Genomic DNA, 15,106 nt, shown 5'->3' with positions numbered 1-15,106 from the left:
GCGTTGCCGTGCAGCGCTTTCCCCGCTTCCCACCCCCGCCGCCGGGCTCTCGGCGTGGCCGCTCGCCCACCTGCGTCCGCGGCGGGGGATGCTCACCGGGGCCGCTCGGCATCCCCAGGGCTCGGGAAGCGGGAGGGGACGGCAGGGGACAGCCTGGGGACGGTGGCTGACGAGGTTGGGGTCCACCCCCGGCGCAGGCTGGCTGTCACCGCGGGGTACGCGGACCCCCGGGGCGCGGGCGGCCGAGGGGGTGCCCAGCACCGTGGGCGTTTTTCTGGCTGTAACCGTGTCCTCCCGCTTCTCCAGGGCGTCGGAAACCGAGCTGCTGTCACCGTGCTGGGGCTGGAGCTTACTCGCTTTAAGGAGCGAGGCTGCACATCACTGCTGCGCTGGGCGCTTCGCGGGAAAGGCCACTCACTAATTCACGCATCTCTCAGCTGGTTTTTAACGTGAGTGTCCACATTAAACCTCTGACCTTTCCAGGAGCTGATGGTGAGGTCGTTCCTGCTCTAATGTTTGCATATGCAGAAGGCCAATATATTTTTCCTGATTCTCAACGAGTCTCGGTAACCCCTTCATGTGCTACCTTGTAGGAGCCCCAGCCATGCTGCGTTTGGCCATGCATCTGTTAATTATTTTTCAGTGAGGATGCAACAGTAACAAAAAATAAATTATTTTTTTTTCATCTCTCCTATACCGCAGGGGAACTTACAAGACCTGAAATGGGCTCCTGGCAAACTGGAACTCCAGTGCCCGTGCAGAGGAATGCACAGTCTTACTGCTGGATTAAGTTTTTACAGTGTTTTAAATGGATCGGGCCCAGGATTCTTTTCCTGAATCCTGACTGAGTAACTTTGTTCAGTCTGGCTGGGGAATTTTTAGAGTGTTAGTTTTTAATGTGAACAGCGCTGAGTATCTGATACGAAAGCGGTAAACAAACATCCCTGGCTTTACTGTGCTTATTCTGAGCAGTGTAGCACAATATTTTGCAACTGGGAGTGTTGTGAAACTGGTTTCCAGTTGGCTTGGAGATACATGTGACTGTGTAGCTGATTCTGCCAAGAAACTACTTGGCTAATTCACTCATTTCCTTGGGTACGTGGAAGAGAATCACCCACCCAAACCCTTCCCATTCCATAGTAGGTACCGGCTCTTCAGCTGCGGTCTCTGTTCAGCACTGCCATAACTGCAGCCTGCCAAGGTGCAATGGGCAGATGTCAGACTTCACTAAGTTCCTGGAGCAAAGGTTGCTCAAGCCAACATAAATACTACTTTATTGCACTGAGAAACACTGTCATCTGCATTATAATCCCATAATGAGGCAAGGAAAACCAAACCTCTGCAAAAAATAATTATTTGTACTGCAGGCAAAATCTTAGGAGCCACGTTTCTGCCCCTCTGCAATTGCCAGCGGTATTTGCTGGAGCTTAAGTAACACAGCAAGAAGGGAGGGAGGGGAGGCAGTCACAACAGAAGGCTGGGGAGAGATGATATGAGTTAGACTTACAGACTACAATATACCTTGTTGAAGGTCTCTGGAGAAGAGCAATGGGTACTGGACCATTTCTTGAGGGAGTGATGTGCCCTGTGGGGGACATAGAGGCTGTCTCCTTGCATGATGGCAGGGCAGAGCAGGCTGCAGGTGTGGCTGGCTGACTGATGCTCAGTTGCTGTGGGATTTCCATGCAGGGAAGGAAAAGCCAAGGACCCTCTGCGTAAACTGACCTTTGAGAGGGAAGCCTGGGTGTCCACAAGGCACAGCAGCATCACACACGTGCCATCCTGCTGTCCTAGGGGGGCTCGCTAAAACTTGCCCCCTTCTCACTGCGTCAGGGTTGGAATCTTGGGACATGCTTTCTTCTGTGAGTTGGAGTGGGGGACTGCTCCCGGGGAGGCTCGCTACGGTCTCAGTTGGAGACCTGCAGCATCGACCTGAGCTCACGTGCAAAGCAGAGGTGTTAGGAAGATGCTCTGGGAGCAGGAGTTGCCACACACACCTGCATTTTGCCTGCTCGCAAATGGCAACCAAAAGGTTTAGCACAGCCAACATGTATGGGCTGAGAGCTGGGATGTGCTGGGACATCGCTGGCACCAGGCGTGTTTGTTTTTTCTCTGTTGTAATTGGGTCTTTTCCCTCATTTATCAGAAAGGGAACAACCTGCCTTATCTTGCTTGCTCACCTGACCGTTGATCAGAGAGTCTGCTGTACACGCAGGCACAGGAGGAGAGAGATCTGCGCTCAGGAGGGGCTGTGAAGACAACAAATTTCCAGCTACTTTTGCCACTGCATTCTCTGTAAAGCTTCTGTATTGCCCAGGTGAGTCTGCTGGGGAGAGAAACATGAGATTATTATAAAGACCAGTTCAAGCTGCAAATAGGGAGAGATGTTCAGAAGTCGTATGGTCATGAAACTGCTATTTTAAAATGGTGTAATCATGCCAGTGCGAAGCCTAGTAAGACTGCAACTGCACCAGTATAAAAAAGTCAGGTACTTTTTCCTCTTACTGTCAAAAAATGGCAGGTAAAATTAAAAGCTATAAATGTATTGACCACAACCAAAAGTTGATAAAGAATTTCATTGTCTTGCGTGCTGTGAAGGCTATGCTCCAACTAAACACAGCTTCAGAAAATGAAATTAAGAGAATGAGATAGCCAGTGTAAGAGCTTCGGAAATAATATTTGATGTAACAAGAACAGCACAATGATTTATTCAGTTGTTCTGGATTATCTCTCTTGAGATGTAAAGTCATTGCTGTGATTCTAGGTGTAAAAACTAAATGTGTCATTTCTCTTAAAAACAACTTTATTTTGGATTAGAGACACGAGAATAAATAAGAATGAGCCAAGGGCCTTTTTGGTCAGGGAGACCAGCTGTTCCTGGCTGCAGTGGTTTGAATGGGTACTGAGTGGAGAAGGCCAGGACGGGTGCTGACATGGGCTCTTCAGTGACGGAAAGTTGCAGTAGGCAGAACACAAACCCCACATTGTCTCCTGGCCGCGTACACAACCATCATGAGGCAGCTCGTGTCTAGACTCAGTTTTAAGGACTAAACTTCTTCCCCTGAGTTGTTTTATCAGACCATTTGTCTCCCAGTAGCTCATTAGAACTTAGTTCAGCTCCGTTCAGGAGAGTGGTGGTGCACAAGTCGCTGAAGTGCAGTCTGTTAAAGAAGAGCCTGTGTCCTGGAACTGGCAGTGGTCGTGCTTGTCCCTGAGCTGCTCTGACAATATTGACATGAAGCAATGCCAAGGCAGCATAATACCATTTGAGCAAAGTCCCAAACGAGGTTGTTGAAAGCAATACTTAATTTGCAGGCACGTGCGTAGCCAGCTCTGAAACTTGTATTAAAATGGATTACAGTTTCACAGTCTAAAGGCATTGACACCCCCTCATTAACTCAGCTGTGAGAACAATGCTTACGCTACTGAAAGACCTTAGGCACACGCTGTCTTCCGCTTGGTTTGTGTAAGGAGGCTGCAGTCTTTTCAAGAGCCCCAGTCACTGCCATGATTCAAATCATGGAGGGGAGGAGAGACTGTTGGGTGGAGGATCCAGGCAGAAGTCCCTGGCTCTTCAGCCATGGGAAAGCAGGTACCTCGCGTTGTGTTTTGCAGCGTTATAACATGGATTGACAGATTCTCTTTTTTAATCTTGTCCTCTAGTGTTCCTGAGTCTACCTCTTCTCTCCCAAGATGCTGCAAAGAGTCCTGTGTACAGTGTTGTTCATGGGAGCCTTGCCATCACTGGCTGAGGTGTCCCAAGGCCACATCTCAGTGGTCTTGCTGGGAGCCACAGGTGATTTGGCCAAGAAGTATTTGTGGCAGGGTCTCTTCCAGCTCTACATGGACCAAGTGAGCAGCGGCCACAGCTTCACTTTCCATGGGGCTGCACTGACAGCTCTGGAGCCAGGGCAGAGGCTGATGTTTGATGTGCTGAAGAAGCTGGCCTGTCCCCCAGATGAATCTCCCAACAGATGTGCTGTGCTTAAGGACCAATTCCTGAAGCTGAGCCAATACCACCAGCTGAAGACTGCCGAAAACTACACTGTGCTGAACAGAGAGATTGAGACACTGCTTCGCCAGGAGGGGCTGAAGGAGGCTGGAAGGATCTTCTACTTCTCAGTACCGCCATTTGCCTACACAGAGATTGCCCGCCACATCAACAGCAGCTGCAGACCACCGCCAGGAGCCTGGCTACGTGTGGTGCTGGAGAAACCTTTTGGCCATGACCTGGAGTCAGCCCAGCAGCTGGCTGCAGAGCTGACAAGCTTCTTCAAAGAAGAGGAGATGTACCGGGTAGACCATTACCTTGGTAAACAGGTGAGCAGCTTGCAATGCGCAGCCCTATGCCAGGTTGAAGGATGTAGTGGCTGGGAGAGTGTTGGGTGTCAGCTCGACATCTCAAATTCAGGCAGAGCCGCTGAGTGTGCTCCTAAGACTCCATTTGCTTATGGAGTCCTGTCCTGTTATTCTTGTCCTGTACTGTGCTGCCGTCCATCCTCTTACAGAGCAGAGGAAACGTGCAGGCCAAAGGAGGACTTTCTCTTGGAGTGATGAGGCTCCAGAGGGAAGCCAGGGTGTGGGGGTGAACTGTGTGTGTGCATGAAGGAGAGATGCAGAATCCATCTGGTCTTTCACCAAGGTCAGAGCTTTGATTTCGCTGAATAAGCAACGCCTCTTCCCTCTCTGACTTCTCCCATCTCATTACACACAGGCCTCTCTGCTTAGCCATGGCTTCTGGAAGCAGTTTTCAATTTGATACGATATGGAGGTGATGGGATGTTAGTTTTGCGGGATGCTTAGCAGAAGGTTTCTTCCTGTGCTGTGCTCCACTCGGGGCATGGAGGACTGCCTGCTGCAGGATGTGTAACTGCATTGTCCCAGAGGGAACGTGTTCAAGGACATGTCATCCTTGTTTCAGAGGAACATGATGCCATATTTTGAAAGGAGCGTGTTCCAGCCATGGCACTGTGGCCAGACTTTACTCAAAAGGTTGCATGTTCAGCTGCAAGGAGAGCAGCTCTACTTAGAGGGGGTGGATTTCTTCTCTTTTTTTTTTTTCTTCTCACAAAAAGAGCAGGTGGCTTTAGTCATGTAAGCATCTGATCTAATGTATTTCAGCATTTGGAACTGTACCTAAGTCCCAGGACAGTCTGACTCAGCCCTTTGTCCTTTGACAGATATGAACTGAGTGCCTTGCAGTTTGTAGTTCAGTCTTTTTCATGTGAAACCTCAAAATGCCTCAGAAAGACCTTTAATGTCTGCTCATTGGAGACCTCATTGTGCATCACTGCGGGCTCTCTTGCTGATTTTTTTTCTTCTCGGAGCCATTCTGCTCTCTGCTGTGTGGCATGTCTCGAGCTGGCTACATCCCGGTGCTGGGTGAGGCAGCGAGGCAGAGATGCTGTGGAAATCTGGTGAGGTTTTTATTGGGTCTTTGGTTTTTCCCTTCACAGGCTGTAGCCCACATCCTGCCTTTTCGAGATCAGAACCGGCAGTTTCTGGATCCAATTTGGAACCGTCATCATGTGGAAAGAGTGGAGATTGTCTTGAAAGAGACTGTGGATGCTGAAGGTTGGTGAGGCGAGCGTGCAGAGCCAGGGTGGATGAGTGAGAAGAACTGGCGGGTTCATTAATTGTGTGAAAGTGGGCTTTGAGGTACTGCTGGTGCAGAAACAAAAAAGCTGAGAGGGACTGTCTTACACTTCTTATGCTAGGGACTGACTCACTTCCAGGTAGTGTTGCTGCTTCCAAGGAAAGATTCCCATTGCAGTTCAGCCGGGGGCAGAGGTGGAATCCCCCACCTTTTTGTGCTGCAGAGCTTTGGGGGCATTGCACCTTGCTTTCTATCCCAAATCTTGGTAAAAGGCGCTGGATTTGGAACCGGTGCAATCTAAGGCCACTTCAGTGCTGCAATAACCTGATTGTTGTAACAACCATCCTTTTGTATTCCTGCCCGTTAGCTACCAAGCTCACACTGATTATACATTTGCGCTATTCTTTGGAAGATGCTTTTGCGTCTTTTGCCTGGATGTTACTCGTATCAGCCAGTCTGTGTCAATCTGTGTTTCTCTGCCTGTTTCTTTCCCTTCCTCTCTGTAGTAAGAAAGAGCATTGCAGAGAGAAAATCCAAGCCTGGAGCTGCTAGCATGGGACTCCTGCTGAAGGACACGGCTGCAATCCCTCCCTGCAATGCTGCAGCAGCCGCTCTGCAGTGCTCAGCATAAAGCACTCTGGGCTGGACTGCCACCCGCAGCACTTCTTGGGATGTCAGGCGCCCTCAGTTCTGCAACATCAGGATTGCTTCTCCCCTCGCTTTACCTCCTCTTCTATCTCCCTCCCTCCCTTCCTCAGCCATCACTAACTCAATTAATGCAACTTTATCAAACTCAGAGTTAATCTTTGGTTTGGCAGCCCAGACCTCACCTGGGCCTATTTGTGGGAGGGGGATGCACTGCAGAGAGATTTAGGGAGAAGAGTGTTGTCTGTGTGTAGCCCCAGCTGCACCCTCCCAGCTCTAAACAACTTTGCAATTTTTCATTTGATGTCTTTTTTTTCTCCCCCCCTGTGCAGCTTCAGCTGGCAGCCTGGCTCCCAGCAAGTCTGCAGCATTGATTACGTTAATGAATGTGCCTTTGGATTAGAGCAAGGGAGATAAATGTATCAATCAATAGGGGAAGCCTGTGGCTGTGATGTAGCCTGCTGCTGAGGGACCACAGAAAGGCAGCTGTTTGAGTCACTTTATAAGTGCATTGTCCTTCTCCCCTGTTGCCACCTCCATGAGAAGTCAGGCAGGGAATGAGAAGCAGGGATTTGTGCATGAAATTTGTCTCTCAAGGGCATGGCTCAGACCCGTCTGAGGACATGAAAACCAGGGGAAAAGAGGCAGTGAAGGCAGTGCTCATTGCCATGGCCCAGCTTCAGCTGTTCTGGGGACCTGGTGTGTAGCTATAGAGCTGCTGGGGTCCCTGCTGGACCCCCTTTCCAGCTACCCTGTCAAAGCTTTTGGGTAGAAACACACATTGTGTGGAGGCCCAGGTGCTGTGACCTGTGGGACAGGAGTGTTAGGGTGAGGGTTATCCAGGGGCCCTGCATCGTGCTGTACGTGGGAGGTTTGAGCTGGATATTGTTGCCGGTCACTGGCCACAGCTTCTGAAAGCACCAGCAGTCCAAGAAAGCAAAGCTGCCTTCTGCTCTGTGCACTTGGGAAGTATCAGGCAAGAGCACTATTCCTGCTGGGTTTAGGCCCTGTAAGCACCCAAAAGGAGGATTATGTCTGTCTCTGTGGAGGATGAGCAGTCCCGTGGGAACCTTTTATCTTTATTTTAGTAGCAGAGACGCTTTGGAAGCCCCTCTGGAGGGAGGGGAAAAACTTCGAATCATAGAATCATAGAGTGGTTTGGGTTGAAATGGACCTTTGAAGATCTAGTCCAACCCCCCTGCCATGGGCAGAGACATCTTTCACTAGGTCAGGTTGCTCAAAGCCCTGTCCAACCAGACCTTGAACATGTCCAGCAATGGGACATCCACAGCTTCTCTGAGCTTGATAGCTTCAAGTTAATTGTTGGGCCAGGAGAAGAGGAGCTTGGTGCAAATCAATTAGGGCTTGTGCTCTTTGTTCTCCTCGGCACACACGTTATACATGCAGAGGACAAGACTGTGAGAAAAAACACATCAGTTCACCAGCACCTTACCTCCTGTTTGTCCTCAGGCCGCACCAGCTTCTACGAGCAGTATGGAGTCATCCGGGACGTGCTGCAGAACCATCTCACAGAGGCCCTGATGTTCCTGACCATGGAGCTCCCAGCCAACGTGAGCAGGGCTGAAGAGGTTTTGCAGAGCAAGCTGCAGGCCTTCCAGTCCTTGCGGGGCCTGGAGAAAAACAGTGCCGTGTTGGGTCAGTATCAGGCATATGCCAGCCAAGTACAGGAGGAACTGCAGAAGCCACAAGACTACATCAGCACAACACCAACCTTTGCAGGTGAGAGTTTGGTCTGGGCCTTGGAGAGGGGAGTAGTAGTCTAGAGGTGAGGAGAGCAGGAGACGTGAGTCCTTGCATGCTGATACCAGCTCCATGACCCTGGGTCTCACTGCTGACACAGGGGTGTCTCCAGGCATCCACCCGCATGGCAACTGGGAGCTGTAACAAGATAATACTGTTGTCATGTTAGTTAACTAATGATCCAGTGAATGGGAAGCATTGCATAAGAGCTAAGTCCCATTATTCTTGATAAGATCTTTGCGTTATTTTTAGAAGTAGCCTGTAAACTCCTTTGCCTCTTCGTAAAGTCGAGTTGTTCTCTGCATCTGAGGGGTAAAGCATTGGCAGTTCTCTGTGATTAGTAGACCACAAGGCCATCTATGGTCATGCTGTGTCTTCTGAACATTAAAGATTTTGTATGAATGATATTTATGCTCAGAAATGGTTTTCCTGCAAGAGGAAAGCAGGCTAATGGAGTAAGATACCCGGGAGGAAGTACAGCAGGGTAGCAGGAGAGCAGTTAGTCCAGTGATGTCACAAAAGGGCTGAATGTGGAGCAAGAGATACGGTGGATGCCAAGATTTCTGGGTGCTAAGGAAGGAGAATGATGGGTAGGTGATAGAGATCCCCTCAAATCTGCTAGCAGTTCAGGTTTAATTTGGTAGCTGAGATCACTGTCCTTTCAGGTGTGCTGATTCACAGTGACAGCCTGCGTTGGGAAGGGGTCCCTTTCCTGCTCACTTCTGGGAAAGCTCTGGATGAACGGGTAGGTTATGTCCGTGTTCTCTTCAAGAACCGGGCCTACTGCACTCAGAGCGAGACTTTGAGGGATGCAGAGCACAGCCAATGTAAAGCCAAGCAGATCATCTTCTACATTGGGCATGGCGTGCTCAACATGCCTGCGGTGCTTGTGAGCAGGAACCTTTTCAGGCCTGTCATGCCAGAAGGCACTTGGAGAGAAGCAGTGGGTCAGTCAGACCTGCACATTTTTGGACAACCGTTGTCTGATTACTATGTGTACAGCCCTGTGAAAGAGAGGGATGCGTATTCTGTCCTCATCTCCAACATCTACCATGCCAGGAAGGACTTCTTCATTACCACTGAGAACCTGCTGGCCTCTTGGGGATTCTGGACACCCCTGCTGGAAAGCATTTCCCACCAGCCCCTGCGCCTCTACCCTGGGGGTGTGGAGAACCAGCACCTCTTAGACTTTGAGATGGTGAGCGGGGAAGTGGCATTCACACTGGCAGAGCCAGTGGAACTGCTGAACCCCAGCAGACTGATGCCAAGTGATTACAGGACGATCCAGTCCAAATTTCGGCAAAGTCCCCTGGTCTCAGCATGGTCTGAGGAGCTGATTTCCCATCTGGCTTCTGACATTGAGAAGACAGCAAGCAGGACTGTGGCACAGTCTGGGCAGTTCCACCTGGCCCTCTCAGGTGGCTCAAGCCCAGTGGTCCTATTCCAGCGGCTAGCAAGACACCATTATGCCTTCCCATGGAAGCACACCCACATCTGGCTGGTAGATGAACGCTGTGTCCCTCTCACTGACACGGAGTCCAACTTCTTCAGCTTGCACAACCACCTCCTCCAGAATGTCAGGGTGCCCTACTTCAACGTCCACCCCATGCCTGTGCACCTGAACCAGCGGCTCTGCGTGGAAGAGGATGCAGGCACAGAGCTGTATGCCAAGGAGATCATGGCCCTGGTGGCCAATGCCAGCTTTGACCTGGTGCTGCTGGGGGTGGGCACTGATGGGCACACTGCCTCGCTCTTCCCCCGGTCTGAAAACGGCTTGGAAGGGGCTCAGACTGTGGTACTGACTGAAAGCCCTGTCAAACCTCACCAAAGGATGAGCCTTAGCCTACCCCTCATCAACAAGGCCAGGCAGGTGTTTGTCCTGGTTTTGGGGAAGGGCAAGCACGACATCACCACCCTGCTCAGCAGAGTGGGCCACGAGCCAAGGAAATGGCCTATCTCGGGTGTCAGCCCTAGCTCCGGCCGGCTGGTGTGGTATGTGGATTATGAAGCTCTGCTTGGGTGATGTCTTCCCGGTGTCCCTCCTCCCTTGTCTGCGTGGCCCTGACAGCCTGGATTTTCCTACACAATGTCCGTGTTTTTCTGTTGCCAGCAGCAGCTTCATCTCTGACAGACTCCTCTAACCTTCTGGGAAATCTGTGGCCTGCAGTGCCTCTGACATTTGAGCCTGGAAAGGAGCTCGGCTCAGTGTCCAGAGCTGAGTAGGAGCCAAGAGCCCAGTGCAGCATTTCTGGCTCTGCTAGGGGCTCTGACTGTGACTTCGGACAAATTACCTCACCTTGAAGTGCCTTTCCCTGCCAGGCCTTTGTGGTTACTAGCATTTAACTACCTCACAGGCACTATGGGAGACTTCTTAAATTAAGTACCTGCCGATTTTTTTAATTTTTTTTTTAATTCTCAGGCTATAAAATGTTCAGGAAATAACACGTTCATCCTCTGCCCTGCTCAGTCTGGCTGGGACAGAGCTGTTGTCTCGGTGAAATGGTGGTTCTGTGCACATGGGTCTATAGTCTCGTATGTGCAGCCCGTCGTGGTGTCAGCCAGCCTGGGAGCACAGACACCCGTTTGCTTTTGTGCCATGTGGCCCCTAAACGCTGACACTGATTTGTGAGCTCACTGCAGCCCCGAGTCTTTGCAAATTGCCCAGCAGCGGAGGCTGAGTTTATAAGCAGTAATTTGCTGCTTTCATTAAGTGGGTAGCTGATACCATGGGGGCTGGAGAAGAAAGACACATCACTTTCTAGGCTGTTAGAATAATGGGGACAGGGTGAGGAATATCTCAGTTCACAGAGCTGTTGCTTGCCTGCAGTGCAGTAATTATTGAGGGAAAAGCTTGGTGTTCAGAGTTGTTTGGATTTAGCTAGCAAAGACATGTTTTCTTTAACCATCTTTCTCTGTCTCATTCTCTGGAATGAACTTTTCTCTGTCCTCAGAATTGAAGCTTGCAGTGTCATTCAGTGGCTTATAAAATTTACGTGTGAGGCAACTTTGTAAAGTATCAATGTCCCAGTCATTACAGCACACATTAAGGTAGTCACAGTGTTTGTGGATGGTGGGGATGGGGTTTGAACTCAAGGACACTGACTTCTAAGGGGAGGAAATCTTCTCTGTACACACCTCTTGGGCACACGGAACTAGCAAATTGCATCTCTGGTGACAGGACGATGTTAAGTGGCTATAGAAATGCATAGTGCTGTTGCTCACAGGAATGGTTGGAGGCATCTAGTCCTACCTAGAGACGCCACTCTCCCCTTCCTAATTTTCACCTTCCTGGAATGCTGCCACACGCAATAGGTGTCTCTCTGCTTTCGTGATACCCCCAAATGCTCCGTTATCTTCTCTAATGGGTAAGTTACCGCAGCACACCAGAGTGCAGCTCTTGGTAAGGAAATTGAGACAGCAGAGGATGGGAGAATCTGGGCTGATGGTCCATGGGGAGGCTAGAGGCAAACCCACTCACCCGGCGTGGCACCAGGATGGGACATGGATGTGGGCTGCCAGCAGGGAGGATTCCGCAAAGGAGCAGAGGCCACTTGCAAGAGGATTTCTCTCTTCTTCCTGTGAATGCTGGCCCTGTTTCTGCAGAGAAGTAGCTGTGTGTGGAGATGTGGGGGGCTGAGGTGAGGCCTGAGGGCTTGGCGGGGGCCCAATGCTGACAGGAGATGATGCCCCCACCTCAGGCAGCAGCAGTGGGTTGTTCTTTCTGAAAGAAACCCTGCTGTTCTTTCAGCAGGGCTGGCATGAGGCTGTGCCAGGCTGGGCCACCCATCACATCCCTGGCACCTCACAAGGGAAAAGTTGGGATCCCACGGCTTGGACCTGGGAGTCCAGTGACCCTTTAAGTACCTTAAATTCTGCCCTATAGGGAAGGAAGGAGACTTTGGTTTGGAGAGCTGGGTGACAGGCATTGGCTTCAGATCTTTCCCTGCGTGGGGATCTGCTGAATCCTGGTGATGAAGATGCAAATCCAGGTACGAAGAGGTGCTACAGTCTGATGGCACATGGAGCAAGGTGGGCAGGTCTCCACAGCCTGTGCTCCTGGGTTCCCGAGTTGTTGCCTTTCAGCATAATGCTTATCTTAATGCAGAGATCAGACGTGTTGTCCTCTGCTAACTGCACAGATAAAAGCACACTGAGCAAGCTCTGGAGAGCCTGTCACTCACCAGCAGTCCCTAGGCAAGCAGAGCCAGGGAGAACATAACCTGGCAGAAACTACGTGCAGCAGGAAAAGGCCAAATTCTCAGGGACTGGCTGTGATTTCTGGCAGACGCCCTCCCCCACCTTGCAGATGGTCCAGAAAAGCTGCATTTTACATACTGTATTTGACTGAGCTGAGCTGAGTCGCACGGATGCGCATCCCTTGGCTCTTGCATGGGAAAGGAGGGGAGTTGTGATAATGCAGCGTTATCAAAAGCTCAGGCAGAAGAGACACAAGTGCCTTAACTGGTCTGGTTTGACAGCCTGGTTACCCATCTTTTGTGGGCATTCGTGAATAAATTTGCTCCTGCCTGTTTTGTGGTTACGGGCTTAACTACCAGCACAAACACCAAAGGGTGAAAATAAATCGCAGGGGAGGAGAGGAGCATCAAAGAGCAGGAGGAAGGTGAGCACTGCAGGTTCCTTGCTGCAGGACTTGCCTGTCAAGTGGATATGCTGACGGTGGGGTCTGGAGTAAGAGCGTATGCCTAGGATTTAACTGGAATAATTCTTCTGGAGCAATTCTCTTTGTAGATGAGTGCTAGCAAACACTGGCTCCAGAATATACCACAGTGGCCGAAACAGCTCTGCAGAGGAAGATGTTTTAGGTCTGGTACGTCCATGAATTCAAACATTATTTTTCATTTTTAAACAAAAATAGCCATGTTAACTTCATTCCACTTCTCTTGTATTTGGTGTGAGGGAACAAGCTTTGATGAAAAACTGATCTATGTGAGAATAAATACATTGTTATGAATGACAGAATTTATTACTACTTTGCAGATGACTGTGGCATCGGTGTTTTATTTCTGCACACTTTCTTGTTAATATTTGGCTGGCACCTTGTGAAATAAACACTGGTTTAGAGAGGTTTGTTTGCACTTTTACATAAGCATGTGGGTTTTTTCCCAGAGAGCTGCTGTTCTTTGCAGCTGAAAATAGGATTCATTTGTGAGGTCTAATGGGTTCCCCCAAAATTCATCCTAGATTTTATTAAAATGCAGTAAAAGCTTAAAAGCTTACACGTGTTTTCCTCAGTGAACATAGCTGTCTGAGTTGCTTGGGGTTTGTTTTGTTGTTTTGTTTGGCTTTTTTTAGAACTGTATTTTCTTTTTACACAGACAATTCCTGTTAAACACTTTAATAGTCAGCATTTGCCAAATGAAAACCAAATATTTTTAAATATATAAAATTTGTGACAAATTTTATTTTGTGACAAAGGCAAGAGAGGGACTGCGGATGGGAAGAAGGGTTAAACAAATGACAAATCTGATGAAGAATGGTAGAAATCCACTGGGCTATAGGCCAAGGAAGCCGTGCTATTTTTATTTTGTGAAAGCTATTAATAGGTGTGCACCGTCTCGAGAGCTTGTATTAACCTTTCTTTGCAAAAGCAACTCCATGGAGTAACTTCTTGCAGTCTGTTTCTCCCATAAGTGATTCTTGATACCGATTTAATAATTTTTTTTAAATGGCAAGTGCATTCCTAGAACTCAATGGTATGATTATTTGTATGTTTTACAGAATGCTAACACTGGAATTCATTTTTCACTTAACTTTTATAAATTGAGTTGTAAAAATCTTATTTTCCATGAGTAAAGTTTTGTGATTCCTTTCATGTTGTGTAATGAATAGAGAATTATATTTATAAAAAAAATAGTTTTTAACAAAAATGTCTCTTAATTTCTTTCAAAGATGATGGTCATTCTGTTGTTGTTGGTTGGTTTGTTTGTTTTTCCCTGTCGTCTTGGTGAGTGAAGTTTTAAAGTTCTGGTTGTACAAAGAGGACAATGTTGTATTCTGTGTAGTGTGAAACCAGCAGTCTTAAATGTTTACTCTCTTTTTTGTGTGTGTCATCCAAACAAGGCCAGGACTTCTCAAAACAGGGGAACAGCCAAAGCCCTTTTAAGGTGAGAAGATGAAATTGCCCAATACTATGCAGTGTCCTGCAGTCGCCAGGCCTTAGGAAAGTCTCTGCTGATCCGCATTTACTCCCTGAGTTGCATTTCCATAGATACTATCACCATAGTACGGAGTTGCTTAATAACATAGACTTTTTAGAGCTGCATTTTTAACTGTAATCTATTCAAGATCTGTGAGCTGGGATTATGCAGTTGAACTTGGGGAGTGCGCTGTGCCGTGACTCCGGCTCGGAAGGCATTGCGGAGTCCCAGTGCCAAGGCTCAGCCTCCAGTTTAGCTGGTCCCCAAGTGTTCCTGTCCACAACCAGCCCCCTCCTCCTTGGCGAAAGGAAAATCTCACCTGGCACCTCCATGACACAGAAAGAGAAGGTGCAGTGTGTCCTGGGAAGGGGAGGAGGAGCACGGGCATTTCATCCCGTTGCCCCAGGATAAGGCGTCATTCTCCTGGCAAGAGGACAACAGGAGCATTTCAGTCAGATGTTTTCTTGCTGCAATCGTGCTGATTCACAAATGCGAGTTCCCCTGAATGCAGTTGAAAGGGCATTGGAAACTGCTGTGTTTTCAGTGGGTTCCCTGGGCTGCTAATGTAGCAGAGCATTTCTATAATACCAATACCATGTCTCTTCAGCATCCAAATCCTCTCCAGAGCTCCCTTGGGTGTCCAGGTACATTGCTGTGGCATGTGTATGATACTTTCTGGTGCTGTTGGTGATGCTGAACTATCTTAAGTGGCCCATACGTTTGAAGATGGCTGTGCAAGTGAGGAGACTTAACAATCATGTCCTAGGGCTGGGACAGTATTTTCCCATCCAGCTCAGAAGTGTTTTAATTCTAGTTTAGAGACCACTGAGTATCACTGAAGAGAGATACTCCAAGCAGTTACAGGATTAGGGAATCCTCCCCAAACACGGGCAGCAGAGGCAGTGATGGTAAAAGCAGCAAAATTTTCAGTATCTTAATGCTTTTC

The 15,106-nt window shown here is 48.9% G+C and overlaps 1 protein-coding gene across 3 annotated transcripts; it reads left to right on the top strand.

The window, feature by feature from the left end:
• Positions 1-13,817, top strand: H6PD (hexose-6-phosphate dehydrogenase/glucose 1-dehydrogenase). Of its 3 annotated transcripts, XM_054222245.1 has the most exons (8): positions 1-215; positions 307-449; positions 703-1,139; positions 2,147-2,317; positions 3,664-4,320; positions 5,457-5,574; positions 7,712-7,981; positions 8,668-13,817. In XM_054222245.1, the coding sequence occupies exons 5-8, from the start codon at positions 3,694-3,696 to the stop codon at positions 10,023-10,025; spliced, it is 2,373 nt and encodes a 790-aa protein (XP_054078220.1). In that variant the 5' UTR covers positions 1-215; positions 307-449; positions 703-1,139; positions 2,147-2,317; positions 3,664-3,693; the 3' UTR covers positions 10,026-13,817. The 3 variants fall into 3 exon arrangements, with proteins under 3 accessions (XP_054078220.1, XP_054078218.1, XP_054078219.1); XM_054222243.1 differs by lacking the exon at positions 703-1,139; XM_054222244.1 differs by lacking the exons at positions 1-215; positions 703-1,139 and having other exon boundaries at positions 284-449.
• The last annotated feature ends 1,289 nt before the right edge of the window (positions 13,818-15,106 follow it).

This window comes from Rissa tridactyla, chromosome 16, assembly GCF_028500815.1.
Source record: "Rissa tridactyla isolate bRisTri1 chromosome 16, bRisTri1.patW.cur.20221130, whole genome shotgun sequence".
Lineage (NCBI taxonomy): Eukaryota > Metazoa > Chordata > Aves > Charadriiformes > Laridae > Rissa > Rissa tridactyla.
Note: the sequence above shows the minus strand (reverse complement) of the source record. Positions and strands in the feature narration are given on the sequence as shown.

Coding starts and splice junctions, on each gene's coding strand:
- H6PD (XM_054222243.1), top strand. CDS start 3,694: ATGCTGCAAAGAGTCCTGTGTACAGTGTTGTTCATGGGAGCCTTGCCA. Junction 5,575..7,711: donor AGAGACTGTGGATGCTGAAG/GTTGGTGAGGCG, acceptor GTTTGTCCTCAG/GCCGCACCAGCTTCTACGAG. Junction 7,982..8,667: donor CACAACACCAACCTTTGCAG/GTGAGAGTTTGG, acceptor CTGTCCTTTCAG/GTGTGCTGATTCACAGTGAC.